The 17,123-nt window shown below is 41.5% G+C and overlaps 1 protein-coding gene across 40 annotated transcripts in view; it reads right to left on the bottom strand.

The window, feature by feature from the left end:
* Clasp2 (cytoplasmic linker associated protein 2) overlaps nt 1–17,123 on the bottom strand; it is a 208,582-nt gene that overhangs the window by 60,747 nt on the left and 130,712 nt on the right. For 10 of the 40 annotated variants that reach the window (XM_045136820.1, XM_045136833.1, XM_045136825.1 and 7 more), the window contains 6 exons: nt 15,968–16,030; nt 14,934–15,040; nt 12,547–12,570; nt 11,065–11,309; nt 9,980–10,043; nt 3,156–3,158 (listed from right to left, as the gene is read on the bottom strand). In XM_045136820.1, coding sequence (XP_044992755.1) covers nt 3,156–3,158; nt 9,980–10,043; nt 11,065–11,309; nt 12,547–12,570; nt 14,934–15,040; nt 15,968–16,030 — 506 coding nt within the window. The remainder of the gene's footprint in view (nt 1–3,155; nt 3,159–9,979; nt 10,044–11,064; nt 11,310–12,546; nt 12,571–14,933; nt 15,041–15,967; nt 16,031–17,123) is intronic. The other 30 variants (XM_045136851.1, XM_045136845.1, XM_045136847.1 and 27 more) reach the window with 7 other exon arrangements.

A 17,123-nucleotide genomic window follows, 5' to 3' on the forward strand; every position in this document is an offset into this window, starting at 1 on the left:
GGACTCTTGACCCTCCTATATGCTGGGATTATAGGTGAGTTCTAGTTACTGTGAACAGAAACAACTGTATGCACACGATCAGGCCTGGGTAGATGTAGCCTGTATTTGTCAACCCATACTTCTTTCTTTCTTTTTTTTTGAGGTAGAGTTTCAGTCTAGTCCAGGCTGACCTGGAATTCACTACGTAGTCTCACGGTGATCCTCCCACCTCTGCCTCCCAAGGGCTGGGATTAAAGGCGTGCGCTGCCACGCCCGGCCCCATACTTCTTTCTTATTTACCATCACTGGAATATCACTATAAGAGAAACAACATCCTCAAGAGCACTATCTACAGGATAGTATGTTGAACCCTTTCGTAAGTTCTAATTTTCCAAGCTGATCTTAGACCATGTGGTGACATAGACTCTCTCTCCTTCGTCATCCACATTCTACACAACTCCCAATTTCCTATTAGTCGTCCACTTTCCAGGCATTTGCATAGAGTATCTGTCTAGTTTATCACTCATCCCAGCCAAGATTATTATTGGACTGCTTTGGAAAATAGCCACTTATCTTCTTTACTTCGAAGTCATGATGGGACTAGTTATTTATTGAACTGTTTAAATTTTTCTTTATATTATCGTCCCACTTGGAGCACAGTTTAACTAGAGAACAAGAACTCTCTTATTTGTTTGTTTAAACAGGTGCACACTGGCCTGGAGTTCATCAAGAAGGTTAGCCTCGCTCGCCATCAAGGCCAAATTACATCCCTGTCTCTGCCTTCCTGCACTGGTGTTATAAGTCATGCCAACACCCAGTGTTTTTACATAGGTCCCAGTGATTGCTCTCAGAACATCATGCTTGTAAGGCAGGCACTTTACTGATTGATAATCTTCCCAGACGTTAACTTATTTATTTTTGACATCATATCTCAATACATAGACCAAGTTGGCCTTAAAGTCATAACCAACCTGCCTCAACCTCAGTGCTAGGATTACAAGCATGTGCTGCCAGCTTGCCACAAGAGTGTGTGTGTGTGTGTGTGTGTGTGTGTACTTGAGTATTACTATGTAGCCCAGGCTGGCCTCAAATTCATGGCAATCTTCCTGCCTTAGCCTCCCTAGCACTACAATTATTGAAGTGAGCCACCATGTCCAGCAAGACAATATTGTTAAAAAGTCTTGTATCACCAGTTAAAACACAGCTCAATGTTCCATGAAGTGGAAGACCCAATAAGCAGTTTCTCAGGGAATGTAAGGACCCTCTCCTCAGCAAAATTTGCCTTGTAACTGGTCAGCAGTACTCTTCCTCCTAGAATGAAAAGCTCCCTCCTTTGTAGACAAGACTAGCATCTTTACCACCCAATAAACTTTTCAGCATCTCCCATTTCTTTCTCTGGACTCAAGCAGGTCATTCCTTAGAACCCCCAAACCCCACCCACGTTTTTGGCTTTTCAAGATAGGGTCTTGTTCTATCCCAGGGTGGCCTCAAACTCAAGGTGATTCTCCTACCTCTACCTCACAAGTGATGGGACAGAGACCCTTTGTAAATGCTAATTATACCATCTAAGCTTACAGGTCTGCCAAGATTCTAACTGTACCTTCCTACCAAGTTTATACCTGAGTGGCCCAAGGGTGCACTTTTTTTGGTTAGCTATCATGCCAAGTAGCAGTAAAAATATAGATATAGTTTACGTTCCAGTACATAAAGCACTGTGTATTACTTTTTGTTGTTGTTGTTGGGTTTCTCAAGGTAGGGTCTCTCTCACTCTATCCCACACTGACCTGGATTTCACTATGGAGTCTCAGAGTGGCCTCAACTCACGATCCTCATACCTCTGCCTTCCACGTGCTGGGATTAAAGGTGTGCACCACCACGCCTGGCTGTATATTACTTTTAAAAATACTTAATAGAGGGCTAGAAAGATGACTTAGCACTTACGGTGCTTGCCTGCAAAGCCAAAGGATCCAGGCTCGATTCCCCAGGACTCACGTAAGCCAAATGACCAAGTGGCGCAAGCATCTGCAGTGTGTTTGCAGCAGTTGAACGCTCTGGAATGCCCATTCTCTGTCTGCCTCTTTCACTCATAAATAAATAAATAAATAATACATAAATAAAACTAGTAGAGTCTGTCAGTAGCCATAATGCTTATGTATGTATGTGTGTGTGTATGTGTGTGTGTAAACACACACATATACACGTACATATACATATATGTAGAGATATGCATAGATGTATATAGACAAGTCTATAATACACTGAAATTATACACAAAATGTTAATTTGATTTCCCTGCCACAGAGAATGCCTTTTCAGATTATTTCCTCATTTCACCACTTATGAAAATAAAAGCTGCATATGTTAATATAATATTGAGCATAAAGGTTTTATTTCAGAGATAAAAAAGCTTAGAATCCACAGTTCATAATGAGCTATTTGTTTTAATAGGATGACATTAACAGAATACTAAAAGTACATATGGGGAGGTGAGGATGAATTTCTTTAAACTGTGAAATGGGAATTATTTATACCTTCAACGGAATCAATATATGATCCTGCATTGCTCAATAAATAAACAGAGTAGAGTTGCTGGGGAAGTTCAATGCTGCAGCTATGACAAGCGGGCAGCCTCCCTACGCTGCCTGAGGTGCAGCTATGACAAGCGGGCAGCCTCCCTACGCTGCCTGAGCTGCAGCTATGACAAGCGGGCAGCCTCCCTACGCTGCCTGAGGTGCAGCTATGACAAGCGGGCAGCCTCCCTACGCTGCCTGAGGTGCAGCTATGACAAGCGGGCAGCCTCCCTACGCTGCCTGAGGTGCAGCTATGACAAGCGGGCAGCCTCCCTACGCTGCCTGAGGTGCAGCTATGACAAGCGGGCAGCCTCCCTACGCTGCCTGAGGTGCAGCTATGACAAGCGGGCAGCCTCCCTACGCTGCCTGAGGTGTGCCAGTCATCATATGCAGAACAGAAGAGCATGATCAAATGAGATTAATTAGTAGATTAAAAAGCACATCTCCAAACAGAACGACAGCCTGAGTAACTGCGAATAGCATTTCGTGGCTTGCAAAGGGTCCAACACTGCAGGAGGAGCTCTTCAGGAGAGAAACAGAGAAAACGGGTTAATTCCACAGTCATGCAGTAAAGTTAGGTTTCCAACAAATATTGAACCAACTTACTCTCTATAGAGAGTTCCAACACAGGGGACAGCATGCAAAAAGGAAAAAAAGAAAAAAAAGAAAAACACACAAATTAGTCGCCATCAGTGCAAAGTTCCTGTATGGGAGAAAAACACTCAGAAAATAAAAATGACAAATGTTTTGCAAAGTTTTATGACAACAACTCAAAATAGTTTTAAAACAAAGAGTTAAATGAACAATGTGAAAGAACACATGATTTTCACTGCACTTTTCATTTACTTCCTTGCCAAGGGAACTTAAAAAATATAAACAACTTGGAAAAAAAAAATATATATATATAAACAAAAACTTTTCTTTTATACATTCTATTATCCTAGAGGCTCAACTTCTGGAAAAAAATCCACAAATAACAAAAACTTACTTCCATTTCTAGGTATCTGGTTCCAAACCACAGTATCTAGAATGTTCTTTGCTTTCCTTACTGATTTTTCCCTTCCCTCAGAAGTAATTCTTTCACAAGTTCAAGAATTTCCATTATGTCTTAGAATGATTCCTAATGTGTGAAGGTCAAACTAAGAGTCCATAACACAAATCTTAAAACTGCTTGGGAAGACATGTGCTACGTCCCCTGCTCCCAAGACCGCCTGGCCTGGCTATCTAGACTGCTTGTTGGAAGGCCAGATATGACCTTCTAAGAAGGACATTTAAGTGGGTCCCAATGTAGCAGTAATAGACAGAAGTCCAAAGTGGTCCCGGCCAGGATTCAAAAGCATGATTCAAGATGTAGGATTACAATGCCAGCTCATAGCATATAGCTCAGTAAAGGTATCCCTTTTCCAAAACGTTCGTTCAGAGTCAAATGCCAAAATCAAATGAATAATCTTCATCACCCAACATCACTTATATTCCAGGGAGAAAAATAAAATGAGTCCAGAGGCTGGAGAAATTTGGCTTAGCGGTTAAGACACTTGCTTGGGAAGCCAAAGGACTCAGGTTCAATTCCCCAGTACCCATATAAGCCAGATGCACAGGTAGTGCATATGTCTGGAGTTCATTTGCAGTGGCAGTTCTGGTATGCCCATTCTCTTTCTCTCTCTCTCCACCCCCCTTCCTCTCTTTCTTTCAAATGAATAAATAAAATATAAAAACTAAAAATAAAAATAAATGAGATCAGAGCAGTAACCGTAAAAATCTGCCTTTAACTTCTTAATTTTTAAAAGTTACTTATATTTGATGCCTTAAAACATCTATGGTAGAGCCAGGCTTGGTGGCACACACCTTTAATCTCAGCACTTGGGAGGCAGAGGTAGGAAGATCGCCTTGAGTTCAAGGCCACCCTGAGACTACATAGTGAATTCTAGGTCAGCCTGAGCTAGAGTGAGACCCTACCTCGAAAAACAAAAACATGAGCCCTAGGGGTATAACATCTGCTGATGTCTGGAAAAATATATATACAGTGAGTAAGCACTTCTCTTAGTATTTATACCCTTATATTAATGCTACTCTCACTTTGGGTAGAGAATCTTCTCTTTTCAGATGGCAGTGACCTTGGGATGACTCAGAAGGTATCACAGTGCTGGAAAGAAGTGACTGGAGTACTGAGTAACATCTCGATCACACCTTCCAAGGCTCAGGGTCTAATGTGGAAGAGGTGGCGGGAAGAATGTAAGAGCCAAAGGAAGGGTAGGACTCCTTACAACAAGCTCCTCCAGACACAAAATGGGCTGGATATCCATGAACTCATAGTGCCTGACACTACCTACACAAGACCATCATAAGAGGAGGAAAAGATCATGACATCAAAATAAAAGAGACTGATTGAGATGGGGAGGGGATATGATGGAGAATGGAATTTCAAAGGGGAAAGTGGGGGGAGGAAGGGTATTACCATGGGATATTTTTTATAATCATGGAAAATGTTAATAAAAATTGAGAAAAAAAATAAAATGCAGGAGAGACTTGTCAAAAAAAAAGTCGAGGGGGGGTAGGTAGGGTATTACCATGGGAGTTTTTTTATAATCATGGAAAATGTTAATAAAATTGAGAAAGAAAAAAAAATAGTCTATGGTGCTTTGTATGTTTTAAAAGTCTTATGGAAAGTAAGTCACAAAAGCATCACCACAAGCTTATGAGCAGATAATATTGTAAGCTATTTCACAGACTAAGAAACCGAGGCACACACTGCAACACACTAGAGCGTGTGTGCACCGGCTCCACTACCTACACGTGCCTGGCTGTGTTGCAGTGCCTCTTGGGAAAAGTGTGGAAAACTTTTCATTATCGTGACCTTGGAACTTCATGGTCTAAGCTACTGTCAGACATACGTCATGGTTCAAGAGCTAGTCTCTCACTGTATTGGTGGCTCTCTATCCAGGTTCCATAATCCATTGAGTCAAAATGTGGACTGAAAACATTTAAGGAAAGAAACTGCTGCTCGCACTGAGCATATGTTTTCTTCTTTCATTGCCCTTAGCGACACTTAGTAAGCACTGTTCACAGCACTTACACTGCACTAGGCCTTACGGTACTATGGGGGTGACCTGAAGCATACAGAAAGGTTATGTGGTTTACTTTACATTTTTATTAGATAAGAGTGAGGGGGGAGGGGGGGGAGAGACACTACAGTGGAACTCCAGAAGTGTGTGCTCCCTTGTGTATATGTGTGACATTGCATACTTGCAACATGGTGTGTCTAGCTTACATGGTATCAGGAAAGTCAAGCACCAGTCCCTAGGCTTCACAAGTAAGCACCTTAGTCACTAAACCATCTCTTCAGTGCTACACTTTTTTTTTTTTTTTTTCCCGAGGTAGGGTTTCACTCTTGCCCAGGCTGACCTGGAATTCACTATGTAGTCTCAGGGTGGCCTGAAACTCACAGTGCTCCTCCTACCTCTGCCTCCCGAATGCTGGGATTAAAGGTGTGCGCCACCATCCCTGGCTTCCCTACACTATGTTTATCCCAAGCGCTGGGATTATAGATGTGAGCCACTATGGCTGGCATCTCATCACATTACTTCAGTCACTGGACAAATCCTGCATCTACTTTAACTGCGGTTACAGTGAGTTCTTGCCTAGCCCCTCCTTTCTATGATGTCTACACTATATACCAACTCGCCTGGTATATAGACCCTGTGTCTAAAAACTACCAGAGGGGCTGGAGGGAAGGCTTAGCAGTTAAGGCATTTGCCTGCAAAGCTAAAGGACCCAGGTTCGATTCCCCAGGAACCACATAAGCTAGATGGACAAGGGGGCGCACGTACCTGGAGTTTGTTTGCAGCGGCTGGAGCCCTGGTGCACCCATTCTCCCTTCCTCTCCCCCTCTCTTTCTCTGTTAAATAAAGAACTAGATATTTACAAGCCCCGAGGGGCAGAGTGAAGCAGGCGGTCCTCACTGGAAGGGTGAGGTCCTAGCCGCTGTCCGCAGCCACACTCTCCGTGTGACCTAATCCTGGCTGTAGATTCAACAGGGAGTTTCAGCCATGTTGGACAAAAGTGAGAACCACCTACACTTACCAAGGAATCAACTTATAACAACTGAAATACTGATTTAAACCCCAACGCACTTGGGATACCCATCTATGCATACTGTGGTAAGTGGTATAGCCAAATACTTTATATAGCCTCTGTCCTGTGCGCTTTCAGATAACTGAAGTTAGCGAGAAGAAATTCCAACACCAGCCTGTCCCTGTAACCTGGGCTGGAGGGGCCTATGCTATCAACACAGCCCTGCAGATGCTGAGTTGAGAGAAAGAGCAGCATCCCTGGTAGCATTTCAAGCTCTAAGGAAAGGTACAGGGCATCTTTGGGAAATCAACATGGCTCCGGCTGGGTGAGGAGGGAAACAAACAAACATGATGGGCGTTGTGTCTGGCTTTACATGGGTGCTCGAAAATCGAAACTGGGCTGGCAGACTTTACAAGCAAGAGTCTGTAACTGCTGAGCCATCTCCTCAGCCCCAAATCCTGACATTTTTAACTTAACACAATACATACCTCATTTATTTTTAATTAATTTCAATATTGTAATTCGGAGCCAATATAAAATCACCAAACAAAATTTAAAAATCTTCCCATCATATTTATCTTCAAAAAACTGACTAAAATAAATAAATAATAAATAAAGCCAAGATCAAAAAACAAACAAACAAAGCCAGATGGGTCATTAGGCGTTTTTTATTATAAAGTCCTGAGAAGAAAACACACAGGTCCCTTTTGTAGTTCTAGGGAGAAGTGGAGCCAGTTCTGCACATCCACTAGAGGAGGCCAAACACTTTTCTTCAGTCCACTGCTTACATGTCACTCAGCTTTCCTATTTGACCTTTTAACAAGTGCTTTTCTTCAACACGGCAAAGATACTGGCATTCAAGTAAAATGCATTACTGCTCTAAGAACCCAAAATTATGACCTCAAGAAATTATTCAGGCTTATAGCAGTAAGAAATCACATTACTTATTTATGACATTTAATAGCTGTGTAAGCCAAATATACTGTAAATTAGAATGCTGCTTAATAAAAGCATGGCATGGGGACACTCAGAAAACTGTCATCCTTTGGCTTATATTGCTAACTAAAATGGTAAAAAGTAAAAATGATAAGTTATTTTTTTTTTAATTTATTTGAGAGCGACAGACACAGACAGAAAGACAGATAGAGGGAGAGAGAGAGAGAATGGGCATGCCAGGGCTTCCAGCCTCTGCAAACGAACTCCAGACGCGTGTGCCCCCTTGTGCATCTGGCTAACGTGGGACCTGGGGAACCGAGCCTCGAACCGGGGTCCTTAGGCTTCACAGGCAAGCGCTTAACCGCTAAGCCATCTCTCCAGCCCGATAAGTTATTTTTTGATACTTTATTGAAACTTCTTTTTTAAAAAAAAAGATTTTATTTTTATTTACTTATGAGAGAGAGAGAAAGAGAGAGAGAATGAGAATGAGAATGAATGGGCATACCAGGGTCTCTAGCCACTGCAAAAGAACTACAGATGCATGTGCTACCATGAGCATCTGGCTTATGTGGGACCTGGAGCATCGAACCTGGGTCTTTAGGCTTTGCAGGCATGCACCTTAACTGCTAAGATATCTCTCCAGCCCTATAGAATTATTAAGCAAAGTCCTATAGTAATAATTAGTTGTAACAACAGTAATATAAAATGGTATATTTATCTATATTTTAAGATTGAAAGTTACAAACTTATAAAAAATTAGTAAAGAAGCTGCCAAATGTATTTTTATTTTTGCTTTTTAAATTTTATTTTATCATTTTGTTTTCAAGGTAGGGTCTTGCTGTAGCCTGGACTGAGCTTGAATTCACTATGTAGTCCCAATGTAGCCTCAAACTCATGGCGATCCTCCTACCTCTGCCTCCCAAGTGCTGGAATTAAAGGCATGCACCACCACGCTTGGCTCAGTTTTGGTTTTTAAGGGTATTTTCCATCACAAATGACAAAGTAAGTGTAACTCTGACAGGATGATCTTTGAAATACACTGATTTAAAGTACACTCCGTAGTAAGGGAGAGAAAGAGGAAACAAAAGGTGTATATAATTCTTTTACAAAGTACATACATTATGGAATTTTAATCTAAATCTTTAGCTGGGTTGTCGTTTATGTAAAAAGTGGGATATTAGTGTCTTACATAGTGTATCATAAGTAATGAAAATAATGAACCTTTAAAGAAAAGGGGAAATGAGCTATCTATAAAAGCAAAGACAAGTGATTGCATTACTATTTTTCTTAAACATTGCTTGGCACATGTTCCTATCATTCAGGTTAGAAATGCACCTAAAGGAAGACACCTAGTAAATGTTTTAGGATATCCAACATATTGCTAGACTCAGAATAACTGAACACTTTTATAATAGTATTATGTATCAACATGAATTAAACATTTATCAAATATTTTCTTTTTCTTTTTTCTTTTTTTGGTTTTTCTTGGAACAGGGTGTCATATATCCCAGGATGGCCTTGAATTTACTGTGTAGCTGCGGCTGGTGTTGAACTTCTCATTCTTCTGCCTTTAGCTCTCAAGTGCCAGGATTACAGGCACGTGCCACCATGCCCAGCTATCAAATATAAATTAACATTAAAAAGGAAATAATAGGGCTGGAGAGATGGCTTAGCGGTTAAGCGCTTGCCTGTGAAGCCTAAGGACCCTGGTTCGAGGCTCGGTTCCCCAGGTCCCACGTTAGCCAGATGCACAAGGGGGCGCACACATCTGGAGTTCGTTTGCAGAGGCTGGAAGCCCTGGCGTGCCCATTCTCTCTCTCTCCCTCTATCTGTCTTTCTCTCTGTGTCTGTCGCTCTCAAATAAATAAAATAAAAAAAAAAGGAAATAATATCAGAAAATGTTTATTATTTCCATATAAGAAGTTTCTTCTTTTAAAGCGAGAGCCGTATTTTGTTCATTAGTGCTATTTAATAGCAATTTTTCCCTAACATTTCTCAACGTTAAGAATGTATTTACATTAACGTGTAATAGTCACAGGAGAAAGTTGCATGCAATGTTAGAAACATTTTTTAACTTAACCCCAATTAGATCCTTTAACAATATCAAAATATTCTTGGTAATAAAAAATACATTTAAGCCAGGTCTCGTGGTGCACACCTTGAATCCCAGCACTCGGGAGGTTGAGGTAGGAGAATTGCCATGAGTTCGAGGCCACCCTGAGACTACAGAGTGAATTCCAGGTCAACCTAGGCTAGAGTGAATCCCTACCTCGAAGGAAAGAAAAAAAAACCACTAAACTGGACTAAGAACCATGTTTGTTGCTGCAGCCTTTGGATTTCAATCTATACTTTTCAACTAGTCTTCTGATTCTTTTTTTAGACCTCCCCTACAGAAATAAATAGTATTCAATACGAAAACATACCTTGCCATGAGGATCAGCAAACATTCTTGTGAAAATTTCACATAATCTTTTCAGTTCAACTCGGCTGCCAAAATAATTAAGTGGCTAATTAATATCTTGCTTTAGGACAAAGTCATTTAAAAAGAAGCTTACATATAATCACATCCTAATTCACAGCAAGTATATCAACTCTGATTTCAATGGCATCAAGTCATCTTCTACATTCTCCCCCATTAAAACCTATTAAATTATCTAAAACTAGTTCTTTTTTTTTTTGCTTATTTGTTTTCTGGTTTTGGTGGAGGATGTGGGCATCAGTAAAGTTAGGTTCATATACAGGCTAACTATATAAGTTTAAAACATTACATAAATAAGGACAACCAAAGATAAAAAGGGAAAGCAGGCTAAAGCTGTTAGGAACCCAAATCCTGGAGCCAAAATAAACTGTGTACAGAGGAATCTACTCCAATCCCACTTGATATTCTGCTACATGAACACTAAGAATATATCTGCATTTCTAAATAAGGAGGCATCCTTTCCTCTCAATGAAAAATTTATCAGAAATAAGTTTTGATAATCTTCACATTTTATTCATTTGTTTTTATGGAGCTGAGAATCAAAGGAATCTCACATGTGCTAGGCAAACACTCTACTACTAAATTACATTCCCAGCTCTTAGTTATTTTATTTCGAAAAATTACTAGCATTTTTATTTGTAAATAGTTTCCTTTTTAGCCTGGTGTAGTGTGGCACACGCCTTTAATCCCAGCACTTGGGAGGCAGAGGTAGGAGTGAGTTTAAGGCCACCCTGAGACTCCATAGTGAATTCCACATCAACCTGGACTACAGTGAGACTCTACCTCCAAAAAAAAAGGGACTCAAAGTAAAAAAGTTTTCTTTCTAAATGTTTTATTAAATAGGGCAAATACTAGTTTTGTGAACAGTTCTAGTAAGCCACAGTGTAGATGGTCCTAAAGGACTGTGCTTGGGAAAATAGAAGAAAACCTGGACTCAGGACAAGTCTGTTTCTAGACAGGATGTCTCAGTGTTACAGGAACAAAGCAAAGTCAAAAACAGGGAGCTTACTTTATGACAACACATCTCACCTTAGTGTTCTCTGATTTTTTAGTAGGTTCTGCAGACCCAGGAGGCCTTCTTTCCTTTCTGACCAGTTGGAACTAGCACATCTGTTGAGGACTTCTGCCACGTCTTCCGTCTGCCTCATGTATGTGGGAATACTGCCGTTGCGGGAGCTGTAGGAGCGCTCTGAGCAGGCGCTGGAAGCGTCACTGTTGGCATCGTCATCTGAATGCATTCCATATGACTCGTATCTTCTCCGAGCGGGTTTTTTCTGTTACACACAGAGAACCTCATTCAGCAGTACTTAAGAACATATCAGTATTCACAATACCTAGTGACCATAAAAGGACCGAGTCATTTTAAAGTTAAGTGCAAAGCATGCTGGGAATATGATCAAATGCTGGCGTGTAGTTTTGTTCAGGAAACATTTTAGGAGGTGGCAGCAGGAGATGAATTACCCTTTAGCTTTGAGAAGTGCTAGGAGAAGACCATAGGGAGTCCAGTCATGTGAAAGTGGGATGTATTCAAAATGTAGGCTTTTTCCTTTCTCCTAACTTATGCAAAACTAAGACCTATCAGAATGTTAAGAAGAAACTGGACTAGAAATTTGAGTTGCTAATAGAAAATATGACCTTTCAAAGAGTGCAGTGGACCAGAAAACCATGTTCCCTGATGTAAAGCACTGAGTCCTTTCCTGTCTCTGCTTCCTGCTCTCGTGTTTCCACTATGACTTCGCGGCCGGTTTTCTTTCCTACTATTCTGGCCATCATGTTTCTTACTATGATTTTTCGGTGACAAAGTCCTTATGAGCTTCCCCCCACACTCGCAATTTTTTCAATGTCTCTGTACCAATATTTCTCAATAAATATAAGAAAGCATGCTCAGGTGGTTTATCTCTAATGTTTACCATTTAATATACACAGCTGACCATTTATACCTCTCATACTAAAAGTGACATAAGGTAAATAGCTCATCTGGTATTTACTTGGAAGAAATGGAAACAAACCCATGTAAACTCATATTTGGATTTGGCTGGTAAGTGCTGGGGATATTTCTATGAAGCACACTAAGCACAATAATTTAAATAATTCCAAGTTGTCTGTAAGCACTCTAAAGTCTTCAAGAACATGACTTGAACATAAATAGCTCCAGCAGTCTTAAATGCTACAGCTATCACTAACAGCCCTCATGCTAAACCTGGAGACACCACCCTCATTTAGAATGGGAAAGCTGTGGTGTTTCCTGACCTAGGCTCCGGGACCACTTTATCATGCACATGACCTCATCTTACTCATATGAGTAGTTAGGGTCAAAAAAGTATCACCTCCCATGACACTATGTGGAAACAGAGTCCCCTTTGAGATAATCACAGTTATAGAATAGCAGGATATCTAAAGATTTTACTACTTCCACTTTAATTTTTTATAGATGACTATCATCTGTTAAACTGATGGAGTAAAGGAACAGTTATGGTATCATAAGATGTCAGAAAATAACAACGTCTATACCTTGGTCCGTATGTCTCCTAAGAGCTGACAGCAGTAAATTTTTAAAGAGAGAAATTGAAAACAATGAAGATAATTTGCTATTAACACAGAGAAATAGGCACTATCAATACCTATAGGCAGAAACAAAGTTTTTAATATAGATGCAAAAAAAACAGCTTATTGGCCGGCTATAGCTTTAATCATGTCTATGTCCTTTAGTTCAAAGATAAATGACCAAGATACAAAACATCCCCATAACCAGTTCCCCAAAGAAACACATATTCTTATTGGCACTCGTTTGCTAGTTCCAAATTAAATTTAAATTAAATTGGATTTTCCCAGATCCAAATTAATACTAGTAGTTGAAATATTATCCTCCACAATTTGACATTTGCAAGGAGAGTATTCAAGTATTCAATAGAATCCTAGTTCTAGACTTTAATTTAGCCTTTTTGGTTAGGTATTCCTATATATCTCAAACCCAGTGATGTAGTAGCACAAATGTAGCCCATCCAATTCACAGAACTTAAATAAGTAGAACTTAACTGGCAAATCATCCAATATAAAAACAATCATTAAAATATATGATTTGGGTAATAAGTGATGAGGAACAGCAAGCTTCAAACATATGGTGAGTTAAGTACCATCATACAGATGTGAGAAATGTATACTAGGTTAAAAAGAACAAAGTCTTTACTTATATTAGTTTATGTAAAAAAAAAAATAACCGGGGCTGGAGAGATGGCTTAGCGGTTAGGCGCTTGCCTGTGAAGCCTAAGGACCCCGGTTCAAGGCTCGATTCTCCAGGACCCACGTTAGCCAGATGCACAAGGGGGCGCATGCATCTGGAGTTCTGTTTGCTGTGGCTGGCGGCCCTGGCGTGCCTATTCTCTCTCTCTCTGCCTTTCTCACTCAAATAAATAAATAAATAATAAAATATTAAAAAAAAAAATAACCAGGGGCTGGAGAGATGGCTTAGCAATTAAGGAATTTGCCCGTCAAGCCAAAGGACCTTGGTTCAGTTCCCTAGGAAACATGTAAGCAGGGTGTACAAGGTGGCGCATGTATCTGGAGGTCGTTTACAGTGGCTGAAGGTGCTGGTACGTCCATTCTCTCTCCCTCCCTCCCTCTCTGCCTCTTTCTATTTCTCAAATAAATAAATAAGATAAACTAATGAAAATTAAAAAATAAATAACCAGGGGTAGAGATATGGCTCAGCAATTGAGGTGCTTGCCTGCAAAGCCTAACAACCTGTTCCCAAGACCCACATGAAGCCAGATTCAGAAAGTGGCACATGTATCTGGAGTTTGTTTGCTGTGGCTAGAGGCCCTGATGTGCCCATATTCATATTCTCTTTTTCTCTCTCTGCTTGCAAATAAATAAATTTATAATTTTTATTTATTTATGGGCTGGAGAGATGGCTTGGCAATTAAGGTGCATGCCTGTGAAGCCTAAGGACCCAGGTTTGATTCTCCATGTCCAACATAAGCCAGATGCACATGGTGGCACATTCTTTCTCTCTGTCTCAAATAAATAAAAATAAAATCTTTTAAAAATTATTTATTACAGATGGGGGGTGAGAAAGAGAGATTGTGTGAATGGGCACCCCAGGGCCTCCAGCCACTGCAAATGAACTCCAGACACATGTGCCACCATGCACATCTGGCTGACATGGGTCCTGAAGAATCAAACCTAGGTCCTTAGGCTTCACAGGTGAGCACCTTAACTGCTAAGGAATCGCTCCAGCCTGTAACCTACATTTTTAGCTGTATAGTATTCTTCTTATTTCAAAGGACAGGGGATAAAATTCAGTGGTAAAGTGCTAGTACAGCTCTTGCTAATGTGTGAGCCCTTGGGTTCTAAGGCAGTACCACCAGAAAGCAAAGACAAAGCCTTTTCTCAACTCAGGTAAGAATCTGAGGGAGTATGAAACCGGGTATGGTGGAGCATGCATTTAAAGCCAGCACTCAGAAGTCTGAGGTCAGCCTAAGCCACAGACTGAGACCCAACCTCAAAAACTAAAAGCAAGGGCTAGAGGATGGTTTAGCAGTTAAGGAGCTTGCCTGCAAAAGCCCAAGAACCCATGTTTGACTCTCCAGGTTTCACATAAGCCAGACACATGGGTAACACACGTGCACAGGGTCGCACATGCACACATGTCTGGAGTTTGATGACAGTGGCTGGAGGACCTGGCACGCCAATTCTCTCTCTCTCAGAGCACAGGATTAGTAGCGTAAGTGATAATTTCAGTCATTGTTCTTAGCAGTGTCAGGCAAAGAACTCCGAAGCATTTGTCCTGCCCTGCCCTGTCCTGCCCCACTCCGCCCCACACGGGTAGAAGGCTCACTCATGCACTGGTTTCCTAACTGCGGTATTACTAACAAGGACACAGAAATGGAGAAGAGTACCAAGGCATCGGCTACGGCCTCCTCCACGTCGGAACCCGTGTTCAGGACTCGCATGGCACTGACAGAGGATGACAGTCGGCTTGACTGGCTGATCCCGTAGCCCGGACCTATGTCATCAAGAGAAGGAAAGTGGCTGTGAGAAGGTTACAAATGTAGTAATGTCAGGGTGGAAAATTTTAAGACCCTTAGGAGGGAGGGAAAGGAAAAGGAAAAAAAAAAAAAAAAACCAATGGGGCAAAGCATTTTAAAAGCAACATTGTTAACACTGAGTTCTTGGTCAAATGAAAGGGTGAAGGCAAAGTTAACGACACATGGAGAACCAATTTACAGAAGAGCAACTATTTTCTTAGGAGCAGCAGGAAGACGAAAGCACGGCTACAGACGAAGGGCTCACACAAGGACAGCGGCCCTCCTGCACCCAGCGAGCCGGGCCAGCAGTCCGCTGCTGTTCTAATAAACCACAGAGCCACCAGAGCAGGACCAAGCCTTAGCCAGTAACGGTCAGGGAGACCAACACGGTCATCCCAGCAACGCACAGAGAGTCTGCTTAAGATCAAGGTTAAGCTGATTCTATCGCATGTAGGGTTCACCAGCTCTTCAGTGGCTGGTGCGTGCTGCCCAGTGTTTCCAGATAGGAAGGGATGAATCAGAAGGGAGGCCCCATTTGCCCTGCCAATTGTGCTGTGTACTCTGTTTACAATCAAAACACTTTATCCACCATTTTGGTTTTTTTTTTAAAACACATATATAAAGATGAACTAAATGACCAAGAACACAGAACAGTTCTATATTGAAAACTGACAAAACAAGTTACACAAAAGAAAAATGTCCATCTGCCAGTGACAAAAAATGCTAAGGCTGGTGAAGGGGAAAAATTACTGAGGGGGAAGGGGAAGGGGCACAGTGATTTATTCTCTAGTAAATTAAATGAAAACAAATCAACTTAAAAAAATGAGTATTACATGATGAAAACTGAAAAGGACAAAACCTGAGAGGAATGCACAGATGACAGTGACAGTGTACTCGTCCTTCACCTGAGGCCCCGCACACGTCAGGGGCGTAGAGGGCACCAGTAGATCTGGAGTGGTGTCTGGAGGCTGGAATAACAGACCATACAAACCTCATCTGTCACCACGGAAACAGAGCAGTGGCGGCAGCACTATGCCCAGCAGGAGGCTTAGTCAGCGCCGGTGCTCTTAACATGACCGACCAGAATGCTGCCGAGGGCGGCAACGGCTAATTAGCACTGCAAGATCAAACTTGACACACAAATACAACTTTTACCTAAGTGGACAGACATATCCTACAGGAGACAAAAGAGGCAAGTATTCAAATGGAAGGAAATGTCAAAAATACAAACATGAAAACAAAACAAAAACAAACACTGTAGGTAAAAAAAACCACTATGGTAACTAGTGACTAATAAAATCTTATCTCCTTAAATCCTGACACCCAAATTTTATAGGTCTAAATGTTAGTGCTCCATACACATGTAGGAACCCTGAGCCCCAAAGGTGATGGTGTCAGGAGGTAGATGAGGCCTTTGGTCAGGACCCCAGATCGCTAGCAGCTCCTTCTATGATAGGCCACTGTCATACCCATCTAACGGGCCCTCACCACACACAGAACTGAACTCTGACTTAGCCTACAGAACTGTGAGAATGCCAGCCATTTAGATTTTAGGGGTTTTTTGAAGCAGGGTGTCAATGCAGCCAAGGCTAACCTATAGCTCACTCTAGCCCAGGTTGGTCTTGAACTCATGGCAACTCTACTACCTCAGCCTCCCAAGTGTTGGGATTACAGGTCTGAGCCACCATGCCTGGCAAATTCTGGTCATTCATAAGTGTCAGTCTATGATATTTGTTATAGCAGTGTAAACAGATTCAGACAGACAGGGTGTAAGAGTACAAAGAGGTTACTTTATCTGATCAAGGCCACACCACTGAGTGATACAACTTAGTCTGTACTTCATGTCTGTGCATGTGTGTGTATGGGAGTGTGAAGGCCAGAGGTTGACATTGGGTTGGATGTCTTCCATAGTTGCTCTCCACCTTGCCCTTTGAGACAGGGTCTCTCACTGAACCCAGAGCCCACCAGATTCAGCTAGACTAGCGAGCCGCTGGGAGCCCACTGTCTGCTTCCTCAGTGCTGGGATTATTTGCATGTGTCACCATATCACGCCCAGTATTT

Source organism: Jaculus jaculus, chromosome 17 (assembly GCF_020740685.1).
Source record: "Jaculus jaculus isolate mJacJac1 chromosome 17, mJacJac1.mat.Y.cur, whole genome shotgun sequence".
NCBI lineage: Eukaryota > Metazoa > Chordata > Mammalia > Rodentia > Dipodidae > Jaculus > Jaculus jaculus.